This window comes from Myripristis murdjan, chromosome 22 (genome assembly GCF_902150065.1).
Source record: "Myripristis murdjan chromosome 22, fMyrMur1.1, whole genome shotgun sequence".
Classification (NCBI taxonomy): Eukaryota; Metazoa; Chordata; class Actinopteri; order Holocentriformes; family Holocentridae; genus Myripristis; species Myripristis murdjan.
This window is the reverse complement of record NC_044001.1, coordinates 21,717,978-21,731,039: the sequence shown is the minus strand read 5'-3', so window position 1 is coordinate 21,731,039 and position 13,062 is coordinate 21,717,978. Positions and strand designations below refer to the sequence as shown.

At 42.0% G+C, this 13,062-nt stretch overlaps 1 protein-coding gene across 2 annotated transcripts in view; it reads left to right on the top strand.

Annotated features, from left to right (window-relative positions):
- The window catches only part of arhgef10 (Rho guanine nucleotide exchange factor (GEF) 10), a 55,337-nt gene that overhangs the window by 39,675 nt on the left and 2,600 nt on the right, over positions 1-13,062 (top strand). For both annotated transcript variants that reach the window (XM_030081814.1, XM_030081813.1), the window contains 2 exons: positions 2,901-3,043; positions 6,344-6,518. In XM_030081814.1, the coding sequence (XP_029937674.1) occupies positions 2,901-3,043; positions 6,344-6,518 (318 nt within the window). The remainder of the gene's footprint in view (positions 1-2,900; positions 3,044-6,343; positions 6,519-13,062) is intronic.

Below are 13,062 nucleotides of genomic sequence, written 5' to 3'. Positions count from 1 at the left end.
TCTGCATCTTTACTAAATGGGATACACATAATCCTTTCAGATCTTGGTTGTCAGCTATGGTTATGAATATGATGTGATCCCACCATTGCTAGAGCCTTTTTGTGTGTATGTGTGAGGGACAGAGAGACAGAAAAATCAGACAGAGGGAATATGGATGACCATGACCTGGGGAAAAACAAAGAAAGGAAAGTATTCTTGCTACGTTTTGCCTGGAAAAGAGACTTGTGCAGCTATTCAGTAGTGTTTGCTCCACCTTTACTGGATATGACTTCTTTCCACCTTAATCTTCCCTGAAGCTGCACACATTACTGCTTTTTCCACTTCTTCCACTTTTACAGACAGATTAGCAGCCCAAGACTCAATATACCAGGAGTAACTTCTGTTGCCTTTGGTGTAATTTAATGGCACAACAGTTACAATAGCTGCTTCTTTTCCTCATTCACCATTAGTATGTTAAATGAATTCTCAGAAGGAAATCCTGGTCGTTTTATGCAGCCTGATTTGTACAATTCTTTCCCTTTAACAGCTCTGTCATTGTCTCCTAGCTTAAGCTGGGTGCTGAAATGATGACTCACCCAGCAGAGCCTGGTAGGAAAGTCTATCCTGCACCCCCGTTCTAATGCTCCTCCAGCATTTTGTCACAGTTACTGGGATTGCCTGTGCTGTATTAGCATTTAAAGTAGACTGCCGATTTACATCGCAAAGGAGAAGACAGCAAACTGGAATACATTCCTTCAGCTCATATACTTTGATGTGACACATAAATATGTTTCATATGAAATATGTCAGCTGATCAGAAGGCACCATGACAGTGAATAGTGATGAGCCATTAAACACAGTTGAACACTACAACATTGTGATGTCTGTAATCCCAAATCCAGGCTGTGCTGAATGTATTTTGGTGTGTGTCTGTGTGCCTGCTCACAGTAAGCTATCCTGCATGGTCATGCCACTCTGCAGTAGATGTAGCCTGCCTAAAGCTGGCCAGTCAGCCTCATTCTGCCATGCTTGTTATTTCCTTTGTGAGTGACTGTCTGAGAGATGTGAGGGAGGGAGGCAATGGCTCGGCAAAGGTCGCACATCATAGCCAGACAGTCAGAGCATAAAACAACTCTTTTGTTTTCTTGTCTTTCCTGTCTTCATTACTGTGTATCTAGTTTTCCCTGTTGAGCACATGCACATGATAGTCTTGCGGTTTCCCTAAGAGAGAGAGAGAAAAGATTGGCTCATCTTCATTTCATCTGCTTGTTTTCCCACTGTAGTTCATAGGCTGCTGTATTTGGCAGGCTCACACACATACATACAGTTATGAGAAGTTTGTTGGAGATGTGATTGACATGAAGGAATTCTTCAGTTTGAGAGGTGAGCAGCAGAGAGGACTTACATAAGACTAGCACAGAACAGTTGCACTGCTGCTTACTGCTGTTGGCAGCAACTTGGCTATCCTGTCATTTCTTTATTTCTCACATTCTCTCTACCCCTCCTTTCCCTTTTCTTTCCCTCTCACACATGTATTTTCAAATGCACACAAATACACTGATTATTACAAAAATATACATAGAGCATTGCTGGAATGCTAATCTCACCTAGCCTCTTTAGTGAGAGATTACCATTACTTCCACAGTCATTACTGTACCTCTGCTCTCCCTGCATGCCACCTCTCCCCTCAATAGCTGCCTTTGTGCCTTCTCTTAAACAAACACTATTGGCGAGGCCTCATTCACTTCCTGGCCTAGATTAGCGAGGGGAATGTGGTATCTGGAGGAAATGAACTTGGTATTTTACGCAGGGCCTGTCTAGCTCCATGGGATGGCAGTTCTGTAGAGGCTAGAGATTGATTCCCACTGGGGCTTCACAAACAAAAAAAGCTGTGCTTTGCACTTCACTCACTGGGTTAAAGTGTATATCAGTGTGACTGTGCTGTGACCAGCTTGCTCAAAGACTATTTACCTGAAAGTTTCAATCTCTCCACCCAGTCTTAGCAAAACTGAATGATACATATGCTACTGCAGTATGCATATTCCTGATCTGGTGTGCCAAATAAAATCTACCTTTTTCTATCCACCAACGTACATTTTCTCTCATTTAATGATAATAGCTGTTGAGTTCTAAACTGAGTGAATTTAAGGCTGTAGAGATGTGTCGATATTTATAAAGACACCAGCACTGGGTATTTTAGTGCCTGCGAGCTGGCACTGTGGGTGCCCAGGCACTTGTAGAACAGAGTGTGTAGGAGGTGTGTGTGGGATAGAGCTCAGCTATGACTAATGCCTCTCAGCCCATCTATATGCATAGTGAAGGCTGTGAAACCATCAATGGCCACTCCACCAGCATTAGCAAGAGTTATAAATGCAAATGGCATTTACAGAGGGGCTGTCTGTTAAAGCATGGTCCCTATATAATCTGTTCTTTCACTAATATATGAAAAAATTAAAGGCAATTGAGAGGTTGTGTGCTGAAGCTATTCTTTAAAGAGATATTATTTGGCATCTTGCAGATCATTTTTTTCATAACTTTAACTTGCGTGATACTGTATGCACAATTGCTAAATTGAAAAATCTACCAATGGTATCAAGATAATCCCACTTCTGCAGCTTTTTCTGGGAACAAGTAAAAATATTTTGAAGCAAAGCAGAGTAAGGAAGGTCAGCCTACTACTGTCAAGAAAATGACCAGCATTATCCCATCCCACTGACAGAATAAACATAATTTCTACACATAATATGAGACTACATTATTTTTTGTTTGTTTTGTAGTCTAGGTCTTGAGTTGGAATCATGAATGCAAAGTGTATATTTGTATAAACTGCAGTGTTTGAATTACAGTGCTCTTAATTGCACCAAATGATGAGTTCTGCACATTGTGGTACTGATCTGCCTGCGTTGTTTCTGGTGTTGCAGACGGGCTGTGGAGCAGCGACAAGCCCAAGGTGCTGAAGCTGGGCGTCCTCCCAGTCAAAGCCATGCTGGCTGTGGAGGAGCATGTCTGGGCCTCATCAGGTGGACAGGTCTTCATCATCAGCACCCACACACACTCTGTGGAGGTATGTAATCTAGTTCTCACACTGTTTACCATATTAGTAAGACACCACACATACATTCTTAAAGGACCAGTTCAGTAGTTCTGCATTTCTCTGTGTGTGTGTGCTTATGTCTGCAAAATAAATAACCCCTAGTGCTCTTCCTGACTGTTATCTGGGTATCTGACCTGGTCTATCTGTGTAAATCATACAGGAAACGAGCAACTGAAAGTGACGATGATGTAGTTAATTGCCCCTATATCTGCTTCCCAAGTTCATGGGAAATCTGAGCTGCTCTAAAGAATTGTTTAGCCTAGGTTTTCATCAAAGCGTGCGGTTGCATCTGCAAAAAGCATTTAGTCAAATCCTCACAAGAACAAAAAAACACAATGCCTTTTTCCTCATACACTTGACAGATGAATTTACAGTATAAGGTTTTATGACCTGTTGACTGTGAGAGTTAATCTTTTACTCTGACTGAGATTGTGCTCATAATTCATCCTGGTCTCCTTTGAGGTTTCAGAGGCATGGGAGTAGTAGAATTCACGACGCATTGAGCAAAGTCGACATTTCTGTATAATTCATTATGGTGATAGGAGAGTGTCCCTCCCACACTATGGACCCGCGCAGCATTAGGCCTGCACTACACTTAAAGACACAGTGATGTATAGGGCAGTGGTAAGGAATGTAATGGACTCCAATAATGATATAATTGATAAATTTGATATGAAATGTTAAGGAAATGACACCACTGGGCAGTGATCTGAACTTTTTTACTTTTATATTTTATCATTTAGCTGATGCTCTTATTCAAAGTGATTCAGAGGTAGAAAAAGTGTCAGTTCCTTGTTTAGTGGTTAGTAGTAAAGGGGTGAAGGGTCACAGGACCCTGAAAGGATTCCTGCAGTGATAACATAATGGTGCACATTTGTAAACTTGGGTATCATGGAAGTTTAACATTTGTATTTACAACTTTGCGGGCTGTTTGAGTGCACAGTTATGGCAGTAAATTCAGAGGTTTCAACTTTATGAGCTATCAACGTCCACTCAAATGCACCATGAGAGAGAAATGCCAGGAAAAGAAATAGGAGAAGTAAAATCTAAGGACATATTTAGAGGAGGATTATTGCTTTTCTTTTACCTCAGTAGAAGAGTGCAGTGGAGCGATAATATTCAAGAATAGATATGACTCAGTGTTAGGGGCGAGACATGAGGCACTTCTTGAAAAGAGACATTTTCAGCCGATGACCAAAGAGAGGGAGTGACTCAATTCAAAATCTAGAAACCAGGAGAGAGGAGTCGACTGTGGGTTAAGTGATGACCAGTCGGACAGAAAAGGAGAGCCAAGTGGCTGGCTGGTAGTGCCTTTGTGAGCGTGGATTCATTTGAAGTCGAGATTTTCCAACAAGCATTTAATGCAAAGAATGAGAAGCACATATACCTTGTCATGTTATGTTTGTTTTACATCTACTAATTATGTTTGGCCTAATCACTGCCCTGTTGTCACCTCATGCCAGTGATCTTGCCATGGTCAATAATAGCATTATAGGGCCTCTAGCATTTGAGAGGGGTCCATCTCTCTCTTTTTATACCCCTTGTCCAATCCCTTGGCTCCCTCTCTTCATACTCTGGAGTTTGGATAGTATTCCCTGTGTCTGTTCTGGCCTGATTGAGGGAATGGAGGCACCTGCCATGGGTCCAGGAATAGTAACGTTTCTATTCAACTCTGACATGCACTGCGTCATAATCTGGTTAGCCTCATTAAGCTCATTATGGACCACCTGCCTCTCTCTCTCCCTCTCTCTCTCTCTCTCTCTGAGAGCTTTCATTTAGCCCTGGGATGTGACTACATGCAGAAGAGAGGACAGGGAATGAGATAGATTGAGAGAGAGAGAGCATAAAGGGTAAAGTAAAATGAGGGAGATAAGTTAACGCATGAAGAATGATAAAGAGCAATAAAAAAGTAATTAAAAAATACAGTACATCAAATTTTCATTTTCTGACCTGCTCCTCCACCACCTTTTATTTCTGCCCTTCTCTGTGACTCTTGTGAATGGACTCTCCTTGGCCAAATACAACTCCACCTACACTTACTTAAAGGGATGTGTGGAAAGATTATGTAACTGGTGGTGATGGAATGAAGCCAATGCACCAGGCATTTAAAATACACTATCGAGCTATCTGAAACTTGCAGTTCTTGCCCACACCAGTATAAGCAAGGAAAACCTGGGGCTAAACAGCGTGTCCTGATCCACAGATTTCATTCTAGATTACAAATCAAAGTTTATCAAACAGTGGTAAATACTGCTTTCCATGTAATTCCTGTTTTGACTACACTTGATATGCCCATTCTGTTCATATATTTTCAAATCACCCTCAATAAACATCTTTAATGCGTATTGCCAAAAACACAATCACTTCTCACACTGTGTTACCTATTGTAGTAATGAATTATTTTGTTATGTTTTGCAAATAACAAACGAGGCTCCCAGACATAACAGCCACTGACAGCACATGGGCTGCCATAGTCCAACCAGCCTGGCTCAGTGATGAGCTCACCTGTGTCATAAGCCAGGACAATTGTTGTCGTCGTTTTTTTTTTCTGTTTCACTAAAGCTAGACTCAGCCAACACAGCAAAGTCCAGTCCTGTAGCCACTGAGACGTTCTACTGGGGTTCAGCCTGTTACTGATGTGTATGCAGTCTGTGTTAAATATACAGTAATCCTCTGTACAGCAGCTAAATCTTTAGGTTTGTGTCCAGATGTAGCAAACAAGCATATAGAGAGAAATATTGTGTACACTGATGCAATTAGAGGATACATGCAACATAAGTATATTTTGTATAAATGTGAGTTCATGGTGAAATACCTGCTAGATGCAAATTTCCTGGCAAACACCAGGGCATGTCCGGGTGTTTTAAAATGTCTCAAATTATATTATTACATCAACTCAAGGCTACGGAATCCAGTTGCAAAAAGCTTTCATATTAAATTTACTTTTAAAAGTAGCTTCTTGGTGTGCTGTTTTTGTGGTGAGACATTGTAGTTAGCCAGTCGTAGTTAGCCAAACCCATGCATATTTTCATAGGTCTACCATTGCTTTCATTTTCATGATTATTTGCAAAATTTCTATTTTTTTTTTTTTTTTTTCAGTCTAAAAAGGCACTGAAAAAGCATGAAGTTTAACTTGATGAAACCTAAACACATTCTAAATAAAGACAGTTGTGACTCTGACCTCCACTACCCAGAAGCAGGGCTATATTTCTGTGAATATGCAAAAGGTAATGTCCTCCTCCTCTCTCCCTGCTGTCTCCCCCCCTCCAGAGGCAGCTGGAGGCCCATCAGGAGGAGGGCATGGTGGTGTCCCACATGGTGGTGGCCGGGGTGGGCATCTGGATTGCCTTCAGCTCCGGCTCCACGCTGCGCCTGTTCCACACTGAGACCCTGGAGCACCTGCAGGACATTAACATCGCCACGCCCGTCCACAACATTCTGGCTGGTAAGGCTGGGAAATACTGGTGCCACTGTGAATAGTTAAAGGCCTCATATATTTAATTTTTGGACTGACAAGATATCAAGATATCAGGGTGTGACTCTGTCTTGATTTCAACATGCTGCTGTGCGTTCATATATTTTCATTTTCTATTCAATTTTACATGATGTGGTGTTGTAGTTGGCATTTGTGATGTGTTTTAAACAAACTCAGAAAAATCAGAAACAGAAAAAACCCTGAACAGAAAAACCTGAACATGATATTGAGTGGTCTGTTCTTTGAGTACCTGATCATAAGATATCATATCAGGTGTTCAGAGGAGGTCCTCACCTTGTGGAGATCCAAGGTCAGTGTCCACCCTTGTGGTTTCTGACTGGTTCATGATGATGCTGTGGTTTTACCACCTCAAACCACTTCCAAAACCACCAGCATTTTCTGTTCTCTGACTGCCCTTGCATCTCAGTCAGTAATGTAATCTGTTTGCCTGCCTGGGACTGAAACCTTTTAGAGAGCTGAGTGTTTGACAGAGAACAGCAAAGCATAGCTGTTCTCTCTTTTGATATTCAGTCTTCCAATCACTGAGTCAGATTTACTTATTCAGATACGGCCCTCGATTCATGGTCTACAGCTCACATGACTTCATGTTTTCAAAAGGCCATCTATCTCGGTGCCTGTCTGTAATTAACCGACATTAGTCTAGGTGCTCTTCCAGTAGGCTCTTGTTATGGCAGGTTCGTCATGCTCTCATCCCTCCTCAAAGACTCTTTAATCTAAACAAAGAACAAGGAACCTCTCATCTTGTCTCTATTCATAGCGCTGCACTGTTTGATTTGCCATGGAATCAAAACGCCTGACCTTGCCAAGTCACCGTGCTCAATTTCAAGGCAACTTTGTCTGCATAGTAGCATGCTGTCTCAGAAGAAAAATCTACCTTAAAATAAGTTATTACCGTGTGTTTCTCTGCTGGTTTGCCTGACACCTTTGGCAGTCAAAAAATACCATAAAAATGTTGGATTTTGAGCATGAGTTCCTTTTTCTCAACTGGAAAAACTCATTCTCTCGCTGTTGCAATGCTTTTTCTGTCATTACCACTATTGCCCTGTCCATTTGTTTCTCTGCTGGTTGTTGAACAGCTTTGTGAGAGTAGCTAAGGCAGGTTTATGCAGGGTGAGGCACAGTGGCTAAAACAGAAAGCAGTAAATTGCAACATTTCACAAAATACCTCCTGGAAAGCATTGTATATCAAAAGCTGATGATGTGTAACAGTGTAAGATAACACAGTTTAACTGAGTATCTGAGGGTGTAATTTTCCTTTAAATTGCCTTAAAATATGGCTCTGAGTGGACTGATTCTGATGCTTCACCCTGCTTTGATAAGTGATTCTTTCTTACTTACATCATCCCACCATAACGGTGATGGATCGTCTCACTTGACACTCTGATTGCGCAAAGCTTTGCTGATGTATGCAACTTTGTTATCACCAGGTAGTCATACCTGCTGCACTCAGTCAGAGAGGCAAGATAAATGAGCCATAGACCAGGCTAGGTTGAGTTCAGACTAGTTTTATTGTGAATAGCTAATGTCTGTTTTAGTGTCAAAGCTCTGAAGAAGAGCTCTGAAGAGATGTTTCTAGATTCAGTATGAACTTTTACTTCAGCACTTGCATATGCATTTGGAGACTGCAGTGTGCCTTCGGATACAGAATATGAATGTATCAAGAGAATTGCGTCATAACATAACACCACTTTGAAGTGCGTTCCCCTCGCCATTGATTAGTATTGTTACTATGGCAATAATCCTTAAATTTTTGGATGATGTAGTTTATTTAGTTTGTGGGTGTCAGCGAGTGCAACAAGGACTGGGTTTCAGCCCTCTGCTTTGAAGGTCTCAAGCCAAACATCCAAGTCGTTTATGTCCAGATTGAATCAAGTGTCTTTCCTGTGACAGCAGTCCCAGACTGAAATCATCAGAGCAGCTGGTGGTGCTGGAACTTGTAATCTGTTGTATTACATCAGCCTTGACCCAATATAATCTGTCTGCCTCTGCTCTGGGCCTGTCTAGTCTTTAATATCACTACACACACGCAAACACACATAGACAGCCTGAAAGGATGACTGCAGATTTTTTGGTGGAGGGAATTTGTTCTTGTTGGCCTAAAGTCTATTTTCGTACAGTGTGATTGCTCCTGCTTTCCGTCCTTTTTACCTCCATGTTCAGAAATGCAGACAGCTGCATCTGTCTATGGTTTGGCGTGCATTTGTTGGCGCATTCTCATGGTGCTGTCATGAAGTTTTATACAAATAGCATGTGACAGGAGACTCTTTGCTTCTTCCCTTGAAGCAGGGCTGTACAGTATTTTGATGGTACACAACTGATGTTTTGATCTGACTTGATTTGTGGTGATGAGTGCATGTGTTTAATGGTGACAGCTGTGGTTTAATCTGTGTGTTGTGGTCAGCAGTTAATGACTAGCCTGCAGTTATTCTGTTCTGTCTGTTGTTTTGAGTGTCATTAACAGTGCTGTCATTAGGCCAGCTATGCCTAGAATACGTGCACACACTGAGTCTTCAAGGAGATTGCTCTGTTATTGTCACAAGGTTGTAATAGCATTCGGAGAGGCATCGGAGATATTTGGCTTCAAAGCAATCAAAGAGCATGTGTGGGAGTGGAGTAATATCTGCTAATACAGGGTAGCTTTTTTCATCAGACACTTCTCCCACTCATATTACTTTACAAAAGTGAAAGACACATTTATTAATCACCCGACTAGCAGAGATTTCAAGTAATGAACTCTAGGGAGATGGTTTCACTTGTCACTTAGCTGTAAGCTGCAGTACCGAATATCACTGCATTTTGGAGCAGTTAAGGAGAGAGAAAACAATGTTGAGCAAGGATAAAAACAAACACAAGAAAGAACAACAGCAAATCCGTGTGCTCGGTTTCCATGGCTACAAGTTTTTCACCATGGCAGAATGTCAAACAGCACGTTATGCACCGTCATGCTCGTGGTTGCATGGTTAAAAGAGATTTCATTTGCTCTTGGCAACATTGGATTATACAGGTGAATCACAGGATATACAGAACCACTGGTTTCTTAGTAAACTCCACTTGGTTACAAATGAAAAATCTCAGAATGGGCTGATTGTTTTGAGTGTCCACATTTACTTGACCTTGTGGGAAAATCTCTGTTCTGTACCCTGTGTTTAGTCACAAGTAGAAGGCCTCTTTTTCAGCCAGATGTAAATGATAAAGCTAGAATGCTTTGGGACCTCCATCCCTACATTAACTAATAGGATCCATGCAACCACAGAGGAAGCTGGTTCTGGGACAGACCACCACACATTAAAGCTTTCCTCCTCAAGGCCTCGCCACTAAGAGCTCACTTCCTCTGATAACAGAATCAGAGTCTCTGCTCTGTCACTCGGCATGGGAGTTTTGGGCTTTTCCGTGTCTAGCTGTTTCCAGTCAAACCACCAGCTACCCCCTGGTGTCCCTGCCAGGTCACCCTGCCTGTTTGTTCAGTTTGTCGGGCCATGCAGATGTGATTTGTTAAGGTTGTAAGGACATTTCTAATGCAGCAGTTGCATTAAGCCTGCCTCTCTGCCTCTCTTCCTTCAGCATGTTGTGATCTGCACTTTTCCAGAATGTGCCACAGTAGCGCTTATCGCTGCTGGCTGCTGTTGCAGAATAGACTGAGACCAAGAATGTGCTGTTGCTGCAAAAACTCTGACGTAAATGGAATTGCCAGTCGGACTGCTTGGGCACAAGGGACTACCTGCAATCGATGTGCTAGAGGCAAAGAGCGCCGGGTCTTTCTTGTGCCATTCTGTACTTTATATTAATTCTTGTTCACTTAGACACAGATTTAAAACTCAAATGCCAACTTATGAAAGAGATAAAGGAAGTGATATTATTCTGCTACTTGATTTGCAGAGACTAGTTCTGCATTACCCCATTCCCGGAGAAGTCTGTATTATTATGAAAGGTTATTACATTACAGATCCTGAAATTTTGGCTAGTCTGCAAAACACACAATCCAGCAGGGGACTGATCTGGTGAGCGATATCACCACAGGAGAAAGGAGCATGTAGGGCGTTGTCTTCAGCTTAAATGCCACAATGAATGGTGCAGTGTTGAATGCAGGAGCTGCCCTAGGTGGGGTTATCCTTCTCATGTTCATGCATGTTGGACCAATTCTTGTTAAATCCTTTCATTGCAGATAGGAGTTGCTTTTTCAGGCACTTGAAGTATAGGGGCCTTTTAATGTGGTGTAATAGCAGTCATTTTGACTGCTTTAGCTGGAGTCACTTGTAAAAGAACCTTTTGAATGTTTTAGAATGATTTGGTGTTATTAGTCTCATAAAGACAAAACATGCTTATTGCCACCAACATCTGAACTCTTGCATCCTCTGGAGATGCACATTAACTGTTCTGACTACTCTGTGGTTAAAAAAAAAATCACATCAAAGACAATAAATTCAAATTTATAGTCCACTATCAAACCAGACTGTACTGGTGATGTTTCCCAGAGGATGGTGGCTGGCCGGCTGCTGTGCTGAAGGTTTCGGCTGCCTTTGTCTGATCCACTGTGACCTAAATAGGCAGCCATGCATGGTCTAATGGGAGACAAACATGGGGGGGTGGTCAGTAAATAACACCTCCAGCCCTTCTTTGTTTGTAGACCTGTATTGCACACCTCACAACATGGATCAACACACAACTTCCTCGTGTTATACATCAACCATCCAATATCTTGAACAGATTTTCCCTTGTGGAATATAGATTGAGAGATGTATTTCTTCAAAACCGCAGAGGCATACATGATAGTCTTCAAATATATGAGACAGAAATTATCTTTTTTTTTCTCACTTGCCAAAACAGTTGGGGAAAAAAAGAAATCTTCCAAAAACTGTTTAATTGGCCAAAAAAAAAAATTTTTTTTTTTAATGATACTCTTTTGACATAAATATGTCACCCTAATTGTTTTCAGTGCTATTTGGTGTACCAGTAGTGTGTTAATATTAAACTGCCTCACTCACTTATAATGGATCAAATTTAGAATTCATAATGGCATGCAATGGAATTCAAATCAATTGGGAGTGTAATTTCAGACCGGACACAAAAGTAACATGGATGGATGAAAGCTAGCGTCCAGCCGGGGACACTGGACCCTGCCTTCTCACATTGTGCTGATATGAGTTATTTCTGGACACTGACTGAATAGCTTATATAGTGTATCAGTGTAGTTTCTGGGATGCTCCTTCCTCCTGCTGTTGGTTTTCAGGACTAAGTGCAGATCAAAGTGGTGCTCGGGTGTGGGATCAGGGCCAAAGCCGAGCAGTGTTGATGTTGACTTGGGGTTTATTTTAGTTCACCGTCCGGGTGGGGAACTCCAAATATTATGAAAGAAGGAAGTTGAGCAAGGCCCCCAACCAGCAGTCTGTGTGTTTCTGCTAACACTGGGCCCTCATTAGAAGCACATGTAGGCGAGGCTCTGGGCCCCAGCTTCTCCAACTTGGAGCAGGGATGGATTAGCAGCCTGGCTGGCTGACTGAGCGGCTGGTTTCTTGGAAGCACGGAGTGGCGTGTGTGTGCCCTATGCAAGAGGTCACCTCCAACGAGGGGGGTCAGGCAGAGATTGGCAGTAATTTCTCCTAAAGCCTGAGTGGATTACTTTGAGGGAAGAAACTCAAGTCAGGCTGTTATAGCAGCAATGACTCATGACAGCCTTGCCTCCCACGGAGCACAACTGGAAGGGCTGTTATTGCAAAACCCTGAGTTCTTATTACAATCATCAAAAAATGCATCATTTTCTAAAATCATCTGACTAATTACCATTTGTTGCAGAGCTTATTCCCATAATTAAGCTAATGTGAAAGGATGGTCTGAGATTAGTGCCAAATTCCACATAGTAAGTCACCTAACAGACTGTCGGTGATCCTGGATTTGTTGCCATCCCAGCTGAAAGGTGCTTTTAACTTAACAGTCCTGGCACTTACAGTCCAAAGTGGCATCTCATAGCAGTTCAGTGCACGGCAATTTTTTTGTTGTTTTTTTTCTGACCAGGAGGGAAAGGAAAAGTACAGGGCAGATTGTCCTGCCCTAGCTGCCCAAAGCTTTCTGAATAGAGGCAGAGCCGCTTGCTTAATTACTGCATTACGCTTCACTCATTTTATTGCATAACACTTTTGTGTTTGTTTGTTTGACTCAAAGCAGACCATAATGGTGCCTTTTTATCAGTTGAAAGAAACATTTGAGAAGGGCTGCTTTTATCCCAGCTCCTCTTGAGGTTGCCCTGGAGACAAATAACCATTAAATGTTATCGCCACAGTAATGCCCCATCTCACTAAATAGATGCATCTCCCACCTACTGTACTGTTCTCCAGCCCGGTGAAGTGGCCCATTAACTATGCTGATTCTAATTTCCAAGAGACACGAGTGTACTTAATCGCTGTGTGAGGTCCAAATGTCCACGTTTGACCATGGAAATCACCCAGGCTGGGAGTCCATATTTGCCAAGAAACATTTCTTTACTATTTGTGTCAATGTT